The sequence below is a fragment of the Heliangelus exortis genome, chromosome 1 (genome assembly GCF_036169615.1).
Source record: "Heliangelus exortis chromosome 1, bHelExo1.hap1, whole genome shotgun sequence".
Classification (NCBI taxonomy): Eukaryota; Metazoa; Chordata; class Aves; order Apodiformes; family Trochilidae; genus Heliangelus; species Heliangelus exortis.
This window is the reverse complement of record NC_092422.1, coordinates 138,704,069-138,727,171: the sequence shown is the minus strand read 5'-3', so window position 1 is coordinate 138,727,171 and position 23,103 is coordinate 138,704,069. Positions and strand designations below refer to the sequence as shown.

At 42.0% G+C, this 23,103-nt stretch overlaps 1 protein-coding gene across 1 annotated transcript in view; it reads left to right on the top strand.

Annotated features, from left to right (window-relative positions):
* Window positions 1-6,554: 6,554 nt before the first annotated feature.
* The window catches only part of AGK (acylglycerol kinase), a 37,964-nt gene continuing 21,415 nt past the window's right edge, over window positions 6,555-23,103 (top strand). The window contains exons 1-5 of the mRNA XM_071727128.1: window positions 6,555-6,727; window positions 14,888-14,927; window positions 19,761-19,840; window positions 21,058-21,133; window positions 22,456-22,548. Coding sequence (XP_071583229.1) covers window positions 6,618-6,727; window positions 14,888-14,927; window positions 19,761-19,840; window positions 21,058-21,133; window positions 22,456-22,548 — 399 coding nt within the window. The 5' untranslated portion in view covers window positions 6,555-6,617. The remainder of the gene's footprint in view (window positions 6,728-14,887; window positions 14,928-19,760; window positions 19,841-21,057; window positions 21,134-22,455; window positions 22,549-23,103) is intronic.

The window sequence follows — 23,103 nt, the reverse complement described above, 5'->3', positions numbered from 1 at the left end:
ATAGCGTTCAGTAACTCTGGAAGATAAATGCAGTGTAAAACTGTGCAAAACCCAAAGTAGCCACACAACCTGTTGACATATATTTGCTGGAAATGCTACAGAAGTTATACAAAAAACATGTTTGGAAGAACTCTCAAGTGTCTTCAAAAATCTGTGGAAACGGAATATATGACAGGACTGTAACTCCAGAAACTTTTTTCTCAAGGCAAGACTAAAAATATGAAATAGCTTAAAGCCAGAAGGCAATGAAAAAGCAAACATAATTTATTCTAATTTTTTAAAAAATCAAAGTACAGTTATGCATTTACTGATACCTGAAAACTTTATTTGAGGAAAAAAAAAAAATTTATTTCACAGACCCATTAAATGGCCAGTAATAATTCATATGCAAAGGTAACTGTCAGTATTAGATGTGCTATATATCTTTTGGCAGGGACTGAACCAGCCCAATGTAAAGTAACTCAGTGGTATTATACCTTTCCTAAGTGGCAATATTTTGTGCCCCAGAATCAAAGACAAATCAGTGTTCCAGCTTCTACAGAAGATATTCTGCTGGTGAAGAGGAATGGGAGAGGTTCCTCATAACTGTGATGGATTTTCTCTGCCTGCCTTTGCCTGTGACTGATTTTGTTGTTCCCCTGACTCCACCTAAGGACAAGGATAAACCAACTCATAGTCACAGGGCTCTGACACTGACTTTGGAAGAAGTGAAACTTGGAGCAAACACAGTAATGTGCTGGCTATGTGATCAAAGATGTCAGCCAGATGTGTTCAGTGGGCCATGGTGATGCACACAATTGAGACAAAACAAAATGAAAATAGAAGCATTTAGCAGGAAACCAACTGGGAGTCTCTCATTCCTTCAAACTGTGGCTGTTGCTCTTTGATTACAAATGCCCAGGGCCCTACTCCATCTGGTCTGTAGATTTGGATGTCACTGCCTCACTGAAAAAATGAATCATTGCTACAGATGTATTATTAAATTTCAGGAGCCTTTCTGAATATGAGATCATCTGGCTGTAGGATGTAATCAGGATGGTAATAGCAGCAGCTGGATTTTCAGGTAGGTGATATCTTAATGTAAATACAGGTAAGCAGTATGTAAGATATTTCTGGATGCACTGGAATCAAGAAAGAGTAAAAAACCCTTTACTTCTTATCCTCTCTCTCATCCAAGTGTATAACAGGAATAAATGCATAGAATAGAACTTGATCTATTTTATTTTATATTTAAACAAACAGCATTAACCATTGTCAGAAGCAAAGTTCCTGAGTGGAGATCCTCACAGACTGCTCACTCAGAGCTTGTCTGTGAGTCTGGAATTACCTTCCTGAGGATATGTAGCCCAGGAGAGGTTAGGTGATGCTGGATGATGGCTTCCAAATGGATCCTGCCATGAGAGCCATGCACATCCCTATCCCTGTATCCCTGTCTGTAAGAATGGATCAATCCCAGTCCCAGAGGACTGTCTTTGTTCCTTTATTTGGAGCAAAGCCGGTGGAATTCTAACTGGTGCTGAGAATTATTTAATACCTCTGGCCAGCTCTGAGACCACAAGCTCAGAGAAATTTTTGCCTGTTGCACTGCTCCATTTAAAGGCCAGAGTCCAGGGCTGTTCACACTAATGCCTCAGTGGTGCCTGCATTTACTGAATCCAAATATGTTGGGAGGGAGTGCAGAGCTTCCTGAAATGTGTCTGCTAAAGGAACAAGTTCCCAGCAAGATTGCCACGGAGCAATTTAATGGGTTTCTGCTGCTGTTCAAAAGCTGTGAATATCTCTATTCATACCCCTGTGGAAAAAAAAAAAAAAAAAAAAGTTAATAAACCCTGAGAATCAGGGAATATTTCTATTCTGTGTAATAGTTTGGTTGTGGGAAGAGGAGGCAGAGTGTAAAAGTGGTGGGGTTTGCTGTAAAAATACGCTAGGCATGCTCCTGAATTTCCTTCTTGGGAGGGTGAAGCTGATGTCATGTTCTGTATACAGAAGAGCTGAGGAAGAGCATGGAGGGGGGGGAAGGCAAGAGATTATTCTCCCACAGAGTTTCTCTGAGTTACCCAACCAAAAACCCTGCCAGTGTGATTCAGATCTTTCTCCAAGCCAGTGGAGCAGGCACTGACTGCAGACATGACTACCCGGGGGACTTGCACCTCCAGGCAGAGCTGGAAATGAGGGCAAGAGAATCCATCATGAACTTTCTCTGCTCTCAGAGGCAGTAACTTTGATTAGTTCCAGTGACTGCAGCATTTCCTCTCTCCTACAGAGAACGGTGGTCAGTGGTGAAATGAAGAGAAACATGGGACGTGGAGTGGAATGATTTCTTCAGGCCCTGGACTCAAAACCTGGAGAAGAGAAGCAGAGAAAGGGAACCCCAGCAGGTATGTCTTCTAGCAGAGTACCACAAATACACACCCAACGTGGAAAGAAAGTGTTCTTTCTTTCTTTCTTTCTGCAGCCCACCCTGTGCCCACAGCTTGTGGGGAGAGAAAGCTGGAGGTCTATACACTTGGAAGGCTGGAGCTCCCATCCCACAGCCTGACTTGGAGAGACACTCAGTTGGTTCTGCTCCTGTCCACCCTAAATCATGCTTGGTGTGCTGGTGTCGTGAAATTAAAGCAAAGCAAATTATAACCTCTCTTGCTGGGCTAGAGGCATGCTTAGAGTTAGAGCCTGTTTTTTTTTCTCATCAGCTGCACAAAAGCTTGAAGGTTGTGTGGAGATGCTCTCCTCTGTCACCCTGGTGGGGAGGAGATGGGGCAGGGTGGGCAGACTACAACCAGAAACAGTGTTGCCTTGGGCTGGCAGGAACACAGACTTACACTGGTGTGGCAAACAGGTAGCTCCTACAGAGCTATAAATTGAGTCTCTTTGCAATACAAGTGACTATTTGCATTTTACTTGTAAGGAAGCACCTGAAGACATAGGATCACCATGGTGGCAGGAGATGTGGTCGACAGCACTGCTATTTGATACCCTCAGCCCATTCTTAGCTGAGTCACAAATGCCACCAGAATAACCAGCAGGCAGAGGGGCCTCAGTTCTCCATGGCCATAAGTACAACAGAATGAATACACTGGACTGGGGATGCTCCTTCCTTTTTATGCACAGGGAGGCGTGTATCCCATCATGTGAAAATGCTCCTCTGACCTTGTACAGTGCTGATACAAAACTTACTAGAGAAGTAGGATAGGCTCAGCTGGTTCATCTGTGTCACAGAATCATAGAATGGTTTGGGTTGGAAGGCACCTTTGAAGGTCAGTCCAACCACCCTGCAGTGAGTAGGGAACTCACTACATCCAGACTATAAATTTTACTAAAGTCCCACTGGTATTAAGCAGTGGCTGTGAACAGGACTTCTGTTCCTGGTTTTGAAGGTCCCACTCAAAACCACATACCAAGTGATGAAACCAGGGACTTCTGTAGAATTATTACACATGTTCAATTCCATTCCCAGAGAAAAGAGAGCAAGAGAAAACAAGCAACACAGATGAATTTGCTGAGGTGAGGACTTGAGGACAGATTGTACTGAACAGAAAAAGAAACTAAATCATTGACAGTTGTAGGGCATTGCCAAATATTAGAGAAAAATCTTTCTGCAGTTTCACTCAGATTCTGTAGCTAAGAGGAGAACTGAGACAGTTCAGCGTATGGCTTCCTAAAATTATAAATAAATATGTCCCTGAAGCATGGTTATGTCTCTGAGGCTTCTTCTGCTAACAAGCAGAAGAAGTTTGTCTCTAACACTGATGCTAAAGAGAGGATGGTTTAAAAACTGCTCTTCAAAAAAGGGTCAGACATGAGCACCCAGGGTGAGGTACTCACCTACCTTCACAAATAACTTGTGTGATAATTTTAGGTGGCACGTCCCAAGTCAAGTATTAGAGATTCTGAGCAGTTTTTTAATTACTGTTCTTTACATAAACCATCTAGCATTGTTAAGAAAACAAAAGACATCTATCAGTTTCTGTTGAACAGTTTTCTGAAAAAAAATTAGCAGCCATTTTACTTGGCCTAAAAAATGCCTGCAGTATATAATCTAGTGGATGTCTGATATCAACAACTTATGCTCTCATTTTCCACTGCACACACTCTAATACCTCCTTCTCTTGATTTGACATGCAGAAAATTAGGACAGCTAAAAAGGAAGTACCTGGTACATACACAGCAAGTGTGATCTACCTTGAGGGTGATCAGATGGCCACAGCCAAAAACTAGGACATCCATGCTTGTGGGGATGGGATTTTAGAATGGACACTGCACCCTGAGTAAAACCAGGTAATGAAACAAGAACACAATCTGACGTTGTTGTCTTCAGTGTTTATTTCTTCTAGGGGCAGCTTTTTTCAAAGAGCCCCATCCCAACATCACCAGCCCAAATCTTCAGATAACATCATATAATTCCAGAATGGCTGGGGTGGGACAGTACCTCTAAAGCTCAACCAGTCCAGTTCAGAGCAAAGTCAAGTCCCTCTGCTAAGGATTCTGAAAGACAATTGGTATTTAAGCTAAAATTTCTCATTTATAGTATCTATGATGCATTTTCACACATATGTACTCAAGAAAATTTCCATTCAGCCATCTAAAAGATATTCAGGTCTTTCATACATTTAAGCCTTTTTCTGATGGCTCTGCACATGTATTGGCATACTGAAGGGCTTTACTTAAAAAATTCAAGATTGTTTAGGATCATTAATAAACACAACTGCACCCAGGAGTCTTGGTTGCAAAACAGAAAGTTGTGGGTGCTTGTAAATTATTTGTGGCAGATCCTGAGAATTATGAATTTGAAAAGTACTTATAAGTAGGCAATCTTTCCATAACCTAAGGAGAGCAGGGTAAGAGTACTAGGATCTGTTGCTACTGTTGCTCTTAGCAGTTGGCCACATCACCTGAATCCTCAAAAAAAAAAAAAAAAAAAAAAAAAAAAGTGGGACAATGCAAAAGGGGACAAAAGTAGGATATCTAATCACTGCACACCACCTGGAAAATTCAGCAGTTCATCAAGTGCCTGCAGTCAGCACACTGAGATGCACTGTCCAGATGAACCTGTAATATTTAAATGAGAAGTGATAGATACTGGATGATGCTGTGCCTGAAGTACCCATCAGAAGCTTTAATGTTTTTCTTAGAAAAAAAAAAAAAATCCAAATCTTCTACTACACAAAATGAAGGGAAAAGAAAAAGCAAAACATAGTAGGGAAATGAATCCATAGGGTTTCAACTGTTTTCCTTATCACTAACAGCAGAGTGTCTTCTGGACCATATTCTGCATCAACTTGATTCTTGCAAAACAGACTTTTGCATACCCAGAGTCCCAAAAATGGCTTCAGGCAGCCACCTTTTCTTACTACTCGCTAGAAGGGGCCATCATCATTAAATTGTCCCAAAGCATTTGCCACCATGAGGTCAGGTCTCACCACCTGATTGTGTCTCTGCCTTTTCCTGGCAGGATGCTGGTGCTGTTCGTGGCTGTGTGGCATCCTTGCAAGGATGGTCTGGTCTCCAGGCATGGCTGGAGACATTTCTCTTGCTCCATGTGGTCATTCCACCCGTGGGGCTGAAAGAGCAACACTCAGGTACCTCCTACCCACCTGTTCTTCAAGGTGAACCTTCAGAAATACTTTTGCTTGGGTTTTTAGGGGGCAGCTTGGATGTTTCTATCAGTGTGGAAAACCAGCTCTTTGCTTTTGTCCTTTAGCACGCAAAAAATCTCCTGCTCTTTCTCCATGCACTTGCTGGGGCTTGCTGACAGAGCACGTGGGGTTTTTTTCTCATTTTTTTTAAATTCCCCCTGTACTCAGCACTGGTGAGGCTGCACCTCGAATACTGTCTTCAGTTTTGGGCCCCTCACGACCAAGAAGTGTCCAAAGAAGGACCATGAAGCTGGTGATGGGTCTGGAGCACAAGCCTTATGAGGAGCATCTTAGGGAACCGGGGATGTTTAACCTGGAGAAAAGGAGGCTGAGTGAGGGGGGACTTTATCACCCTCTGCAACCACCTGACAGGAGGCTGTGGGGAGCTGGGGCTTGGTCTCTTCTTCCTGGTAACAGCCGACAGGACAAGAGATCTCAGGTTGCACCAGAGGAGGCACCCGATTGGATTTTAGGAAAAATTTCTTCCCTGAAGGGGTTGTCAGGCAGTGGAAGAGGCTGCCCAGGGAAGCGGTGGAGTCACCGTCCCTGGAGGGATTTAAAAGATGTGCAGACGTGGTGCTTAGAGTCAGGGTTTAGTGGCGGGCTTGGCAGTGCGGGTTAATGGTTGGATTCCATACCCAAAATCTCCTTTCCAGCCACCACGATCCTCCGGAATTGCAGCAGAGTGCCCGGACCGCATCTGCGGGCACACACGGCCCGAGGCGGGGACACGGACAGGGGATGAGATCCCCTCAGCTTCCCGCTTGATGCTCGGGGGGAAGGTTGAGCAAATCCCGCCTGGCGGGAGCCCGGCCCTAAGCGAAGGCCGGAACCCCGCGGGGAAACTCGGCGGAGACCGAGAGAGGGGCCGGGAAAGCGGCGCGGCGCGGAACGCCGGTAGCGGGGGAGCCGTTTCCAGCCGAGCCGGGCTGGGTAGCGGGAGCCGCGCCGGTTCCCGCCGTCCCGTCCTGAGGGGCGGGCGGCATGGCCGGGGCGGGGAAGGTGCTGAGCACCCTGCGGAACCACTGGAAGAAAACCACGTTCGGGGTCTGCCTGCTGAGCTGGGGCGGGAACTGGCTCTATGGGAAGCACTGGTAATTGCCGGCTGGGGACCGAGGGGGGTGCGTGGTGGGCGGGAGAGTTGGGCCGCCCCCCCGCCCGTGTGCCCTCACAGCCACCGGCCCCGCACGGCCGAGGCATCGCTTCGCCTCGGAAGCCCGGGCTGCCGGCCTGACCCCCTGAGGCCGTCTCCCTTCGCTGCTCTTAACATGGGGGTCTCCCCTCGGACGGGCTTCGGGGCCTCGGGGGTGCCCGTCCCTCCCCCTCTGAGCTGAGGGAGGCTTAGTGCTGATTTGCGACTGCCCCGCCTTGGCTTTCTTGGAAGTTTGGGGCAGGTTCAGGCGGTGGTGTTAAACAGAAGTGTTGTCAGGGTGGCTTGAATCATTCTGGGGCCTGTTGAAGAGGAGAAAAAGGTTTCTTCCTTTTATCTTAAAAAAAATTAAAGGGCCACCAGCCAAGCGTGTGCTGTCGGCATTAACCAGTGTTATAAGGCCCAACACCTGCAAATGGTGCAGCTGGTACAGGGCTGAGGGGGAACCCACCTGTGTGGCTGTGAATAGTCCCACTTCCTTTGTGTCTTTTAACGGTGCCAGACACTTCGGGGAAGGTGCCAAGTAACTGTTGCATGAATGTTTATGCCTTTCTTTAATGGCTGGAAGCTGCGCCAGGGGAGGTTTAGGATGGATGTTAGGAAACATTTTTTCACTGAGAGGGTTGTCAGGCATTGGAATGGCCTGCCCTGGACACTGTGGAGTCACCATCCCTGGAGGCATTTAAAAGGCATTTGGACCTGGTCCTTAAGGACATGGTCTAGTAGTTAGATTATGGTGTTGGTTAAAGGTTGGACCAGGTGATCTTGGAGGTCTCTTCCAACCTAAAATATTCTGTGATTCTTGAGGTGAGTGGCCAAGCACTGGGCCTCCCTGGTGCTGTCACCCACCAAGCTGGAAGGAGCCCATCAACTGTTGTAGCAGAGCAGAACTGATCATATAAGTGTACTTAGCAGGGTGTCATTCCCACTGTTTGTGGAGCAAGAGTTCCTTACTGTAAGAAGAAGCCTTCATAAGTTTTAAATAGCAAGGCTTATATTTTAATCCCTGTCCATTAAGATTATGGTTAATGCATTTGATGAAAATGTAAGTATAGCCAAATTATTTTTAAAAGTTGTTACTTATGGTGCTGCTGTTTAATCTGTCGCTGTCTTACTGTCATTTTAATTGTTAAGTCATGATTTTCAGCCATGTTCTTTTCTGCTAACCTTAAAATGCTGTCAAAACCTCAGTGGAAAACTTAGAAAAAGAAATCTGTTTATATTGTCTGTTATACTTCTTTATTTGCTATTACCTGGGGACTTTTGCATTAAATCAGTCTGTTTACATCTGCTTTAGTTACCTATATGTTCTCTGAAGCACTAAAGCTTGATTGACTGCAGGGCAAGCAGCAAAAAAACTCTGTCCATGCTGATTGTGAGGCAGGCTGTGATAAGATGGAGAATAACTGTGTGAAAGTGGTGGTAACAAGGTCATGGTTTTAGGTATTTGCCTACATGGGCCACCAGACAGAAGAGAAATACATATTTTACAACCGTGTTGTAAGCAGAAGTATTTGTGCTAAACAGGTTGGGAGTTTTTTGATGCCTTTGTGTAATGTCAGTGGATCCTTGAGCTTGCATTCCACTCTTCCCTCTGATGACTTGAAGTTGTTGACTTGAACCCAGTCACATCATTCTGGATACCTCTTACCCAAACGATTGAACTTAATCTTACAAAACGAGGAGAACCTGATGGCAAGAGTGAGAAAATTGAAGCAGCCCTTTTGTGGCACTTTGTCACCAGTGAAGTCCTTACCTTGTGGCTGCTGGCCAGTAGGGAATAGGCCAGTATCCTCTCTGCAGCTTCTTTTGCCTCCAAATGCTGTAATGGCTTTTGATGTTGGTTTTTTTTTGTTTTGGTTTGGTTTTGGTTTGGGGTTTTTGTGTGTGTGTGTGTGCTTTTGGGGTTTTTTTTGTGTGTTTTGGTTTTTTTTTTTCCTACATGCCACCTCCCCAGATTGTTTATGTACCAGCTATGCTGGGGAGCACGAGAGGGGCCTTTAGCCCCACGCACAAACTGCTGCAGGCAGCACTTGAAGAGGTTAATGAGGGAACCACATATGGCTGTGCTGGCCATGAGTCTTGCTGTTATTGACATCAGGGGCTAAATTACTATGCATGAGGCATAATTGACTAGACTTGTATTTGCCCTTTTAGAACAGATTAAAGGTTTAGTGAAGTCTTGTGCTTCCATTCCTGGCATCGCTGGAGTTTCTGACGAAGGGGCTTGCTTTAGCACAGCATCAGTTCAGATTAGCCTCTGACTTCTTGGAATTAGCTGTCTGAAATGTTGCTCATTTATTTGCAGCTGAGGAAAAGTTTTGTTTCCCATCCTGCCATCCGTCTTCTTGGCTTTTCCATCCTTGAGGATTTTCTAAGATATTTCTTTTGCAAGGAGAAGATAATTTGCTTTTTTTTGACTTGTCAAGGTTCATTCTTCTCTTGGATGCAGAAACTATGATCCCTGCATTAAATGGAGCTATTGTAAATAACTACCTGTCCTGCAAATAAATGGCAACTCTTCTGAGGTTAGGGTCTACGTGCCCATGGGTACAGAAGAGGTCTGGAATACTTCCTTAAGACTTTGAAGGATGCTACATGGACAAATAAAGGACTTTTTTTTCCAGACTTGCTCCCTGTGCCTCTTTTCTGCCTGGAAGTGGACCCAGGTGTCCCTCTCCTGTGCCCTGCAAACTGTGCTGTGGGACCCGATGTCAATACCCTTGTGCTCCCCAGGCTGTTGAGGAGAGAGGGGCTCTGGAGTATTTGGTTCATTGCTCAGTTAGACTGAAGGTTGTGGATGATGGTAACTGCAGAGGAGCTTCTCAGCCCAGTCTTGTAGGATGCTTTCTTTATGCAGCATTTGGTTTCTGTAGGATACAGGTGCCAGGAATCGCCGGGTGATGAGCCAGGCTGGTGCCCTGTCTCACCTGTGCCCGGTTAGGGCTGGCCCCACTGAGCATGCCCAAGACCTGGGGCCAATAAAAGGTGAGGCTGGGTGCAACCTGGCTTGTCACCCGGTGATTCCTGGCACCTGTATCCTACAGGTTTCTGGATCAGTGTTTTAGCCCTGCATCTTTCAAGGTGTTTATTCAAGTACTTACTTCAAAGTAAGTTTTGGATGAACAGGAAAAGAGTAAAGAAGAAACCTTGTGCTGATTCCCCCTCCCCCATTTGTGATTCAGCCCTTGGAAGTGTGTAATATAACACAAGATGACTTTTCTGAAGAGATATCGATCTGGAGGTGACAAAGGGTTTTCATGTGTAAAATGACAGGCATTATGTCTGGTTGAACTACTTTTAACTAAATCCTATTTCTAGCCTAACAAAATCTTAGTGACTCTTAAAATTCTTTTTTTTCTCATAAAAGAACACGTTTTAAAAATCGATTGTATTGCATTTAGGATAGCAAATACTCTTGTAGTATTGGAGAATAAGTTCACTTGGTGTGGTTGCATGTGAGATTGTCTCTCTTGAGTTTCTCTGGATTGCATGAATTTATATATTAGCATAATTTTAATCTGTAGCATATCATACTACAGGTACAAGGGACGCTGAATTCAACATACTAGATGAAAACCTGGAGGCTCTACACATTATCAGATACATGTTCATATACAGTAACCTACTTCTGCTTTATGTACACAGGTGAAGTTATTACAGATAAAGATACCCTATGATTGTTTAAAATTTCTGCCAACTTTGGAAGCCCATCTCACTATTATGTCTTGGGTCACCTTTCCTGAATTGAGCTGCTGCTGTTGTTTATATGTTCAGGTGGTGCAATGAGTCACCAATTCTGTCAAGTCAGCAGAAATTGAGTCTCTGACATGATGCACATCAGCCTAATTTATTGTCAGATTTGGGTGGACTGTTACCATGGTGTTACTGGGTAAGCATTCACCACTTTGTCAGATGGAGACCCTCGATGTGGCACTGAGACAGTGGACTCCTTACATACTCAGGTTTTACTCTGTATATGTGAAAATATTGACTTTCTCCATGGAAAATGCTGTTGGGGCCTCTCAGCCTTTCACTGCTTGCCACTAATCCGAGTGGTGTTGTTATCCATAGCTGTGTGGCAGTCTCCCTGTGTTTGCCAACTGATCCTTGCTTTCTGCATATACACCCTGAATGGCTGACTTTATTTCATCAAAATTTTGTCAGAAAAAAAAGGCGTATAAATTCTGAGTCTTGGGTAAAACTGCTGGAAATTAAGATTTGTCTCTCATTCTCTTCCAAAGCCAAGCTGAAAGAAAATGCTAATATCTAGCAAAGAGGATGCTGTGCTCTTGCTGTATTAGAACCAGCCAAAAAGCTCTCTGCTAAGATAAAATCTCTTCTAGGATTTCTGTTACAGCTCTCAAGGGTGATCCTATATGCACAGCTTTGAAGTTTCTCCTTCACAAAACTGGCTTTTGATGAAGACACTGAACTCCAGATTTTAGGCTGCTTCTTGCTTGAATATGCTTAATAGTTTTAAGTTTAATGCCGATAACCCTTTTTGAAAAGGGATCTCACACCTGGCCTTCTTCATACATTTGTAGTTTTGACACTTTTAAGGGAGTTGCTTTAGTTGGCTCTAAGATGCAGGTTTGTCCTTGCTGCAGCTGTGGGCCTCAGACAGCTTCTTGCATTTTTTTTTTTTTTTTTTTTTTTTTTTTTTTTTTTTTTTTGACAAGACAGTTTGCTGTCTTCTCCCTGTTGAGTTCACTGCTACCCTGGCTGACCTTTCATCATGGGAACCAGCCCTTCATCCCTGACCTCTGCTGGCTCTTGGGCAGAGGTTGCAGTCTCAGCTGTAGGAGCCTGCATACTTAAATTTTGTGGCTCTGTGTGCTTGTATGTAAGGGTGATTATTACCTTTCCCAGCTGAAACCACTTAGGACAGGAGCCGTGGCCACCAGCGCTGTGCCAGGAGTGTTGCAGACATCTCAGAACAGCCCCTGTTCCTGTGGCTCATACAGCCTGGTGTGCTCTGGCAGCCTGACATAGCTTGTACATAGTGAGCTCTGGGCAGTTGTTCTTCCTTTATTTCTGCATTGGTTCCTTGCTTTAGTGTAAGCCTCCTCTTCTCTAAAGAGTCTGTGCTGCAGTGGCTGCTGGCTTTGCAGGATTGACTGATACCTTTGTCAAACTAGCCAAAGTTCTGTCCATGGGTTCAGCTTAGGACATTCTCATAACCCACCTCCATTGCTCGTTCCTCTCTGTCTCCCAGTTTTTTACTGCTTAAGCAATTGGCTCAGTGGAAAGCTGTGTGTGGTGCTTAATTCTCACAGTGGGAAGGCAGCCCTGGGTTGGCCAACAGATGCAATGCTGCACGTCTGTTTTGCTTTAAGGCTGGAGTTGTTTCTGTAAGCCTTAGGGAGAACATAAAATAAAAATTGATTTTTAGTTTGCTGTGGATATGGTACAAGTCAGAAGAAATCTCTGTGTTCTTTAAGGCAGTGCAGCAGTTTCCCTCAGCTTTCACTTGCTCGCGTTCAAGTGTCATTGGAAAGGGTTTATTACTGCATAATACTAGTCAATACATACAAAAAAGTCTTATATTTATTATTGAAGTATCTTCTCTTGGAGCTGTTACACAGCCATATTTTGGTAATCTAATGTGCACTAAGAAGATTTTAAGAAGCTACCTTTTTGCTCTTCTCAGCATTTTTATATATTTATTAATTGGTATGACCTGTGGAGAACTTCCAAACTCACTTTTACTGTAGGTGAGCCATATGAGATGTGTAAAGGCAAGAGCTGTGATACAGAGGGAGATCTGCTGCTCTCACAGGCACACCCCTGTGAGTGCTCTTACACTTTTTTTTTTTCCTTAAGTGTAAAGATAGTTAAATGTTGACATATTTGTTATGGAAGTAAAATTTTTCCCATTACTTGGCATCTTTAAGTGAAACTCAGGACATCTTGAAGCTAAGCTTAGATGACTATGAACTATTTGTCCTAGTCGAATCAGTGGGAATCCTGGGAAGATGGCTGGGGTGTCATGGGATTCTGGGTGCTGGACTACAGGAGAGGTGAGGCAAATCACCTTTAAATTACTGGGCAGTTAATGGATGTGTGTCAGAGCAGACTGTTTCTGTAAATGCTTCAGTGCAGGAGAAAATACCTGTAAATGTTGACATCTAAACTGTCAAGCTTAATTTTTATGGTTAAGGCTCTGCTAAGCTGAATCAAACTCTCATCTTTCATACTTTTCTTGACGGTCTTTGCAGGTTGTGGCAGAGTGCACAGTGTCTTCTGCTTGCATTTGAAAAGTTGTGCTAGGTTCCATTTTAAAGGCAATTAACACTGCACCATAAGGCTGTGGACACCAGGAAAACACTGGGTGACCCTGCTTGACTTCTAAACAAAATAGAATCAATGTGAAATAAGCAGAGAACCTGGATTTGACTGGAGTTTGTTACTCAGGTTAGGACAGCAGTTCTCAAACACATCAGCTGTGCAGCCATCATTGGACAGTGAGGTTTTTTTGATATCCCATAATATCTGCAATCCAAAGCAACTGTGGTCCTCTAAGTAATATTTTGGATGCTTCATACAAATTACTTGTTCCTTTGGTTTTAAGGAGCAAAAATTGCAGTTAAAAGCATGATTAGACCCCTGAGGAAATTTTTTTTTTTAGACTCTAGTTTCTTGTTATCCTGATGAGGTACTATGCATGTATATATTAATAATTCTTCCTTTGTCTTTTTATTATTACTAACACTAAAGTAATAGTGGTTTTTTTTACTATAGTAAAAAAACTATAGTATAGTGGGGTTTTTTACTATAGAGTAATGTTCTCAGAACCCAACTTTATACCTCAACCGAAGTCACCCTACTTCTCCTTTGAGGACCTTCCTGCATCTTTTGGTGATGCTGTTTGCAAAAAGAGCAACTTCTGTAGGTCTGTTAGAGGTTAATAGTGTAAGCTTGTAGATCTGAACAGATTGCACTTGTCTTTGGGACCAAAGGTCTGACCAAGCTTTGCCCTCTCTTCTGACATTTCCATTGCAGGACTTGGCCTGGTGAGCCACAGTGTGGGGCAGTAGTGTGCTTCTTTCTTAGTCACATATTTTTCATGGTTCATGAAAAAATGATTCAATCATTTTAATTGGTCTAGTGTATTTTTTTTTTTTTAGTATGCTGACTATAATTGGCATTTTATGTCCTTGATAGTTTTGAGACAGTAATATACTGTCTCGACCGGTATTGTCAAGGAAAATGTGAAGTTTTTTAGTTTTAGGAAGGAGGGGGGAGTGTCTGGTGTCTAGAGGACAGGGAAGACTTCAGGCACTGCAGAACAGGGTTCCCTTTTTCGTTTGCAAGAACCAACAGGGCATTTTTTGGTCTGGGGAGAAATGAATTTTGTTCCTTACCCAGTAGGTCTGTCTCCCAGTACTGCCAACTACACCCATCTTGCCACCTTGCTAATGCTGTCTGTCATCAATATCAAGCACAAGGATTAGTCTGAAATTTCTTTCTGAAATTAACATCAGTGACATACCTAATACTCATATTTTCTTCTTTAATTTTAAACTTCATTTAGATGAGTTCAGTGGTTCTGATCTCTGAGTTACTGCTTTAGGCTACGCTCAGACCTAGGTGCATGGTAGGTGTTTTGGCTTAGAAACTGATGGACATAGGAGTTAGCAATTATAATGCACAAATATTTAAGACCATAGAAGTTGCACTTAGGTGTATTCTGTTGGAATGGTAAGTACCTTCAGTGTAAAAGGCCTTATTAACATCAAAAAACCCCACACTTTAGATCTAGAGCCCAGTTACGTTGCAATTTAAAAATAAAGCAGTTATGCAGTGTCTCACAGTTTATGTAATCTCAGCACATAGGCATCCTGGTCCTTGTTTTGTGCTTTTCTTTACTACAGAAAGAGTGTTTGTGTGCACGTGCAGAAAAAAAGATTGTATTTGTGCTTAAATGGGTGTGCTTCATCTTTAAAATGTATTAAATATGTCTTAAAGAACCTGCACTTTTAAAATTTAAGTGCTGTCAAAGTGTGTGCAACTGGAGTATGTTCCTGCATTTAAAAAAAGAGCAAATTGTTTTAAAGTTACACAACCTAATGTCCACTCTCTTTTCTGTCTCACCCAATAGCGATAACCTGCTACGAAGAGCTGCGTGCCAAGAAGCCCAGGTAATACCGTTTAAAGTGATAAAATTAGATGAAAATCTCCCTCTTATCTTGGTTGTGCAGAGCTCCTGAGATTTTCCCAGTGGGCCCTCCCTACGTGACAAGCCTCACAAAGGTGCCGTTCCTGTTCTTTGGCTCCAGTGCCAAAGGGTGGATGAGGCCTCAGCACTTGCAGCCAGGGTACTGCACCTTTCGTGCCCTGGCTGCTGTTGCAATAGATGCAGTGGTGTTGCTGGGGTAAACTCAGCTAGTGCTGCAGCTACCCAGACCTCCACTTCTGCAGGTGTAGTTGCTCTGTGCCTCTGAAGTTCTGGAAAGAAGGTGATTTGTTGATAAGATAGGAGACTGAAATCTCCTATCCACCGCCAGAAGTGTAGTCTGGGCAGGAGCAGTGCAAAGTGCTTCATGTTAGTGCTTAGCTGGAGAGACCTTGCCCTTGTCTCTTCTATCTTGAGTGACTTTATCAAGGGTATTAAGGGAGATGACTGACCTACCACTTATGAGACCCACGTACTGTGAACTTAATGGAGACAATCTGTTTGCAGATCACTGACAAGAAAGCTTGTGTTCAGAGAGGCATGGTAATTCTCTGAGTGTACTGGCTACTGCATTTTGTAGTTTGTGACATGTATGGGCAAGCAGCAATGAACAAATTCACATACTGTAGTAATCCCATAAAGAAGTCTTGTCCTTAATATGCAATCTTTCAGGGGTGCAAGTGCTGCTGCCCATGGCTGCACAGATACTGCTTACTGGCTATGATTACTTTAGTGGTGTGGCATGGGATATTAGGAGTCTTTATACCTCCCACAAATGAAGTTTATTCTAAATCTCCTTCTCTGTGCCAGATCTTAGAGATTTTGGATGGTGTGACACTGCTGTCATCATCACTACATACTAAGGCCTGAGAAGAATATTGAAAATTATTTTCCTCGTTAAAGACCTTTCCTGGAGATTACCCTGCTTCTGTGATACACCTGAATAATCCCAATTTTAGCCTGTCAGCTGTTGAGGGAAGGATATTCACAGCAACTTAGTTTGAGCAATAGAACTTCATGCCCAAATAGATGTAAGGGAGCTCAAGTCTCATGAAAGAAATAGAAAAATCTTTCCCTGGAAATACTGCTTTCATAAATCATATTTATAGCTTCAGAATCAAATGCATTTTCAACTCACAGCATCAGTTGTTCTTGATTTTTGTGTTTTTCAGTATCCGTTTTTTCTACATAATAACAAAGTGACACAAGTTTTTTCATGTCACCAAAAATAGCCCCCAGTATCTGGAAGATTGATGACCAAATTAAAAAAAAAATTAAAAAGGCACTGAAGAAATGATATCTAAGAAGAAGCTTAGTGATCTAAGTGTGTATCCTTGTCAGAAAGATGTTACTGCTGAGGAAAGAGTGGTACAAAAAGATAGTTCTGTTGAGGAAATTCTGACTTTTCTTTTTCTTGTTTCCAGTCATTAAGTGATGGGATCTATTCCATTAAGGGTTATTCTTATAAATCAAAGTGCAAAAGAACTGTCAGTAGAACTTGATGCAATTTCAGTGGTTAAAGCCTGGGAAAATACCCTGCAGAAGATTCCTGCATTAGGAAGGAATGGACTAGGAAGCCCAGTAATCAGTTCTCACTGTAGTTTCCATTCTCACTGATATGTCAGGGCCAAATACTGGTTGAAAACACAAAACAAAACAGCAGTAAGGCTTAAAATGTCTGATATTTTCTTTAGAATGACAAAATTCTGTAACTGAAAAAAACCCCTACTTGTCTTTACAGTGATGTGTAAGTATAGGGAAAAAACAGAGGCAGGCTCACCCAAGAAAAAATTTAGACTTAGTGAAGTGGGGGGGCGGTTCCCTGTTATTTTTACATCAGATTTTTGAGGTTTTAAGCTTGTTATAATACCAGATTGATGAGGTGTTCACCTCAACTACATCAGCATTCCTGCAATGACTTTGCACATCTGAACTTAAATTTCAGTTTATGGTGACAGCAGTGGGTTGGCAAGTGGTTATGGAAAGATTCTATAATAAAGAACCCATTTATCACACTTTAAACCTTTTGCACTCCCTTCTCTGGAATAAGCCAGTGTCAGCTGAACGTTAACTTCATTTGCAAATGTGGTCCTGCTAATTCAATCTGTTGATACTGAACTCTGGGCCTGTGTTGAAGAGGTCTTCTTTATCTGGCTAACAATTCACCCAGTGAAGCAGGGATAGTTTTCCATAAAGGAATATGGTTTCTTTGTTACTATTCATAAAGCATTATAAAACCTTTGTATAAGGCATTCTTCCTAGTTGCAAAATAGTAATTGTCATTTTAGAAGTCCAAAAATGCAATACCTGCAAGTGTGCATTTTGCAAGGGAAAAAAGCATTGACTAAAATATACCTTCATGTATGTATTTAATAACCATTTTTACTGTCTGACTTTCAGTTGTCTTTCCATAGGTTGTGGTTTGGGAAAAAAAAAAAAAGTTGCAATATTATTTTTTTATTTCCTGTCTTAAAGATCAGCCTTTGCTCTAGAAATGCCCCTGTATGTAGCATAGATGTCTAACTGTATTACATAAAGAAGTGATTATGTCATTACTTCTAAGTTTTTTATGAGCCTTGTTAGGTTGTTTAGAGCAAGCAAATAACTAATTGTTTCTACCAGCTCTTACATGCTGTAAGTCCTCTGTATTTCCTTAATCCCACCCAGCAGTTGCAATAAAATAAGTGGGTCTGTTTTCCAGTAGCTTTTGAATAAAGCTTAAGAGCTTCTGAATTGTTTCCCTTTCTTTGAAGATTCCTTTACTCTCAGCAGCATCTCTCATAATTTTCCTTTCTTGAAGAAGAAACTCAAATGTTTTAAGTATCATAGCCAGCTGCATGCTTCTTTTAATTAAGATTTCCTGAGCAGTGTTGGCAAGTGGAATTAATTAAAAATTTAACGGGCTAAAGATCACTAAAATGGTTTGTGGTTTGTGTGCAGTATTGACCTTCTTCAACTTAATAATTTCTGCTACAGGGATTAACTTTCAAAATAAAAGGGGATGGAAAACCAGGGAGTTTTGACTGTGTCTCGTGTTCAGCACAGTAGTCTATTTTATTTCTGAGGCTTCTGGGTGGTACTGCTGATTACCTTGTCAGCCTTGTACTCAAAAGCAATTTGGTTTGGTCTGGTAGTGAGGATGCCTTTACGTGACCTAAAAGAGGTTTAGAGTGGCAAGTAATATGTGTGGAAGCTTTGCCTTTTCTTACCTCTCCTGTGCTGAAAGGCTATGGAGGTGGGTAAAAATGTCTAAAACATACAAGAGGCTGTGTGAAATAACTCAAACAATTGTCTTAAAAGCTGAAGAGGGAGGAATTCAGTGACTTGTATATTGAGATGTTAGGAAGAAAAGATGTCTGAGAAACAGCTTGCAGGTCAGGGCAGTTTCTCTGGTGATTATTTTTTATATCTACAAAAACTTAAGCATAGCAAATGCAAAAATGAGTAAAAGAAAGACAAGAAATGAAGTACAGAAGTGGAAGAAGATGCAGAAAGAAGGTGGCAGGAGAGTGTATGGGAATTACATAAGGAAAGAAAATTAAGTAACCTTGGAGTCAAGGATAACTCCCTGGATCTCTGCCTGTGGCAGAAAACCAGAGGTTGACAAAACCGCAGTGGTGTTAAAATTGTAAAAATAAGCTAAAGAGTACTTGTGACAGTGGTGTGAGCTGTAGCTAAGAGTGCAGGTCTTTGATTAAGAGACTTGTACAATGGCTGAAGATGGAAGTCATTTGAATGTCATGGAGCTTGAAAGCTGTCGTGGTTTAGGCCCAGCTGGGAACAACCAGGCATCTGCTTACTCACCCCTCACTCCCGCATTGTGGGAGAGGGAGAAAATCCAACTAAAAGCTCATGAATCAAGACAGGGAGATTTTCACTCACCAATTATGGTTGTGGGCAAAATAGACTCAATATGAGGAGAAAAAAATTTATTAAAACAGGAGAAAGAAAGAACAAGACCAGATCTTTCATAACTCCCTCCCAACCTCTCCCTTCTACCTGAGCCCAAATTACTTCACTCCTGCGGGGGGAATGATGGGAAATGGGGTTTATTATCAGTTCACCACACGGTGTTTCTGCTGCTCCTTCCTCCTTAGGGGGAGGACTCCTCACAGCCTCCTTCTGCTCCGGCATGGGGGTCCCTCCCATGGGAGAGAGTCCTTCATGAACCCCTCTGAGATGAGTGCCTCCCACCAGGTGCAGTCCCTCAGGAACAGACTGCTCCAGCCTGGGCTGCCCACACAGTCACATCTGCTTTGGAAACAGTCACCTCCCCTGCTGTGGGGTCCTCCGTGGCTGCAGGTCCCCATCTGCCTCATCATGATCCTTCAAGGGCTGCAGATCCACATCTGCCCCACCATGGTCCTTCATGGACTGCTCCACTGTGACCCTCCATTGGCTGCAGGGGGACAGCTGCCATCTCATCCCAGGCTGCAAGGCTCTCTCTGAGAGGGCACTTCCCTCCTTCTTTACCAACATTGGTATCTTTGCTCTCACCTTCCCATCTCCTCTGCCCTGCCCATTTTCGTTGCAGTTTCATTTTCCCCTTCTTCAGTATGTTCCTTGCAGAGAAGCATCCACCTTTGCTAATTGACTCAGCCTTGGCCAGAGGCAGAGCTGGAACAGAGGTGGAGGAGCTTCCAGCAGCTTCTCATAGGAGCCACTGCTGTGGCCCCCTTACTACCAAAACCCTGCTGCTCTGACCCCCAAAAAAAGCCCATTGACATCTGTAGAGATGTAGAACTGCTTTACCACTGTGCTTAAAAGATAACTGAACTCTACTTTTTATCTCACTTAGACTTTTGGCAACCAGCTGATCCCTTCCAGTATGCCATTGAAGAAAGCAACAGTGTTCCTCAACCCAGCAGCTTGCAAAGGGTAAATTTGTCCCTTCCCTATGCTGATATGTGAGGTCCTCTTTCTGTGTTGTTCCTCTGCCAGCCAGATTTTTGAGCTCATTTTTGCCTCCCTGTGATGCCAAGCTGGTGCTATGTAACTATGCCAAACTTCATTTCAGAAGAAATACTGGGATGAGAAATAGAACTAGATGCTTGAGTTGAAAAAATTATTTCTAAACATATGTATATTTTTATTTTCCTTTTATCCTGTGTTTTGGCCTTTGTCATTCCTTTATATGTGAAATTCCTTTGTATTCCTTCCATACTTCTGTATAGGATGCATTTCCATCCTCAGTAACTACTGAAATAAGAGATGACCTTGATTGCTGCAAGACTTGAAGTTAGAGAGCAGTGATCTTACTTCTGTGGTAACTTGTCCTTGAAAGGCATATGCCCACAAACTGAGGGGCTAAATATGGGCTCAGAGCTAAACTGGAAGAGGTCTGCTGCTATTTTTGCATGCTGATTAGCAGAGAAACAGTTATTTTGGATATGTCTGTCTGTTTCTTCTTATCAGTTAAGCTTCGTATTAGTTGCATCTTGGTAAGAGGTGGGGAGTTGTCAGTAACAATATGAAAGCAATTATAGATCTGATGTGGAAGTGCTTGGACTTAAGTGCTTTCAGTCAAAAATTTCATGGCTGGAAAATGCAAAATGTTAATAAATTCAGTCTCTGACTTCTAGTCTCATCGTTCTACTTACTACAAGCAATTTATAGGTAATAGCATAATTATTTTATTAGGCAGATAATATAGTCCTATAACAAAAGCAAGAAAAAATTTTGCTTTTGAACATATTCAGTAAATATATTTATTTAAATAGTTCTATATGGGACATGTTTGTAGCCTTAAAGGCTGGTGCACTCTAAGTCAGTGTTTTTCTAATAAGTTTCTCCATGGAGTTCTTGCTTTGTTATGGTTTGGGTTTTTTAAAATTATTTGTGGAGAAAGCTAGATAACCTTTTCTGCATTTTTTTAAACTACAATAAAAAGCAGACAACTGAGATACGAGTCTAGAATTTTAATGTTTGAACCAAATGAAATCTCGCCTTTCCTGAGTGGCAGGTTGTGTGCCTGATTGTGTAGAGTGTATGCTCTACTTTTAAGTAGATTTCTTTTTGTTATTCATTTGTGTCTTTCCTTTTTAATTTTTTTAGCCTCTAGACTAATTAAATGTTTTTTTTCTCTATTTTTCTAGCAAAGCTAGAAACCTTTTTGAAAAGAATGCTGCTCCAATTTTGCACTTATCAGGTTTGGATGTAACTGTGGTTAAGGTAAGCACTGTTCTGTTACTACAGATGTGTTGTCTGCTTTGCTGTATCCTCTTGAAGAACTGAAATTCAATTCTGAATGCATGTGAAATTCTCAGTTGTACTGTAGACATCTCTTAAGAAGATACATATACTGAGATATTAAGCTTAACTTAGTATTTTTCTTTTTATTTCACAGTTAATTTACAAGCTGTGTACTGAGTTTTTAATTTTCAGCGAATGCAGTACATGTGCTTGTCTGTCTGTCTAAGGCAGCCCTTCCATAATTCATGTTTGAGGGAAAAACCTCTATAAATACTTGAGTGCTGGCTAGTGGTGCATGTCCATCCCTGTTAAGACTGTCAATTCTGCATGAACTGGCAGAATTCAGAAGTGAGGAGCTTTGTTGTACAGAGAAAACTGTTCTGTTTAGTTAAAAATAACCTTTTATTTTTACACTGAAAATATCTCAAGTGTATTCCAAAATATTTCAACATTCCCATCACGAAAGCAGAACACCAACCTCAGAGTGGTGTAGCAGATTTTCTTTTGGAAGAGAAGAAAAAGTAAACATGAAGGGATTTTGGTCTTTTTACAGGTTTTTGAGGCTGTGATGTGTGGATTGGTTAACAGTCACTGTGTCCTAGCAGTGAAGTACTCTAATATAAATCTTTTTTCACAAAGTGTTGAAATTCTGTTTTTATTAATGCCTCTCTCTGATCACTGAAAATACATAGTCCCACTCTAAGAAAAAAAAATTACTTTGGAAGACCTCTCAATGATACTTTGTAGCTTCAAATCCCGAAAGCTGGCAAAACAGGGCTGGGGGAGTAGCTCTGTCTTCTGAGATGTGCCTGGAAAAGACATTGATTTTGCAGAGGTGGTTTGGTGGTTAAGTAGTGTACTCTACTGCTAAACTTGTTGTCAGCAGCTTGCTGTCAGGCAGTAGCCTTTTATGTAGCTGATGCTGTGTTTCAGGAAGTGCACTTGAGCTCTTAAGCTGCTAAAGATGTTGGGACTTTTTCTGCAAGCTCATGGTTTGCTTGTGTTTTTTTTTCAATGTAAAACTACCTGGAAAATTTATTATTGCTGAGATGCTCTGGATCTATTGAATAAGATTTATTCTGATATTTTTTTTTGCCTTTGTGTGTGTTTGCTTGAATGTCTTGTATTTTGCAGCTGATTTGTTTTGTAACTTGAAGAAATTTCAGTGAATGTAAGTAATATACAGTATTGTGTGCCTATATGAGAATAAGCAAATGGATAGATCATTCTTTTTTTTCTGTAGAAGAGAAATCAGAGAAACAGTCACCTGAGTTCTCTTGTTTGGCTTTCTGTTGCTTCAGACTGATCATGAGGGACAAGCAAAAAAGCTGCTGGAACTGATGGAAAATACAGATCTGATCATTATTGCAGGAGGAGATGGCATGGTACAAGAGGTACTGCAGTAGCTTTGTCCTTGTTTGTTGAGCATGATAATCAGGCTGAGCGTGAGGAGATTGGGTCTGTGTAATGTAGCAACATCATAACAGCCATTACTAGAGATTTGTCCATTTTAGTATCTGTGTTTTTCAGTCAGTGTTATAAGAAAACTCTGCAAGTTTTATGAGGCTAAAAGTCATGATGGGAGTGGAGGCCGAAAGAGTGTGTGACAAAACTTGTTTTCCAGAATTTTAATCTAGAATGAGAAATCTATTTGGGGAGATGTAATTCTAACTTATTTCTGTGTAATGTAGCTGTAATAGTTTAATTTTCAAAGTTCATTCCTGTCTGAACTCCTCAGAAGGAGTGCATGTTTTGGTAAGTGGGAATAAAATTATTTAAAAATCACACAGGATTGATAACAAAATATGGTATGTATTTAATAAATGCCTATTGTCAAGATGATTACTGTCGGGAGCAGAATACTCTGTTTTTCAAGGAGTGCTGTATTTTACTAAAGCATTTTCTGGAATGCTAACTACTGGCTTCACAAGGCAGTGGCTAAATGACAT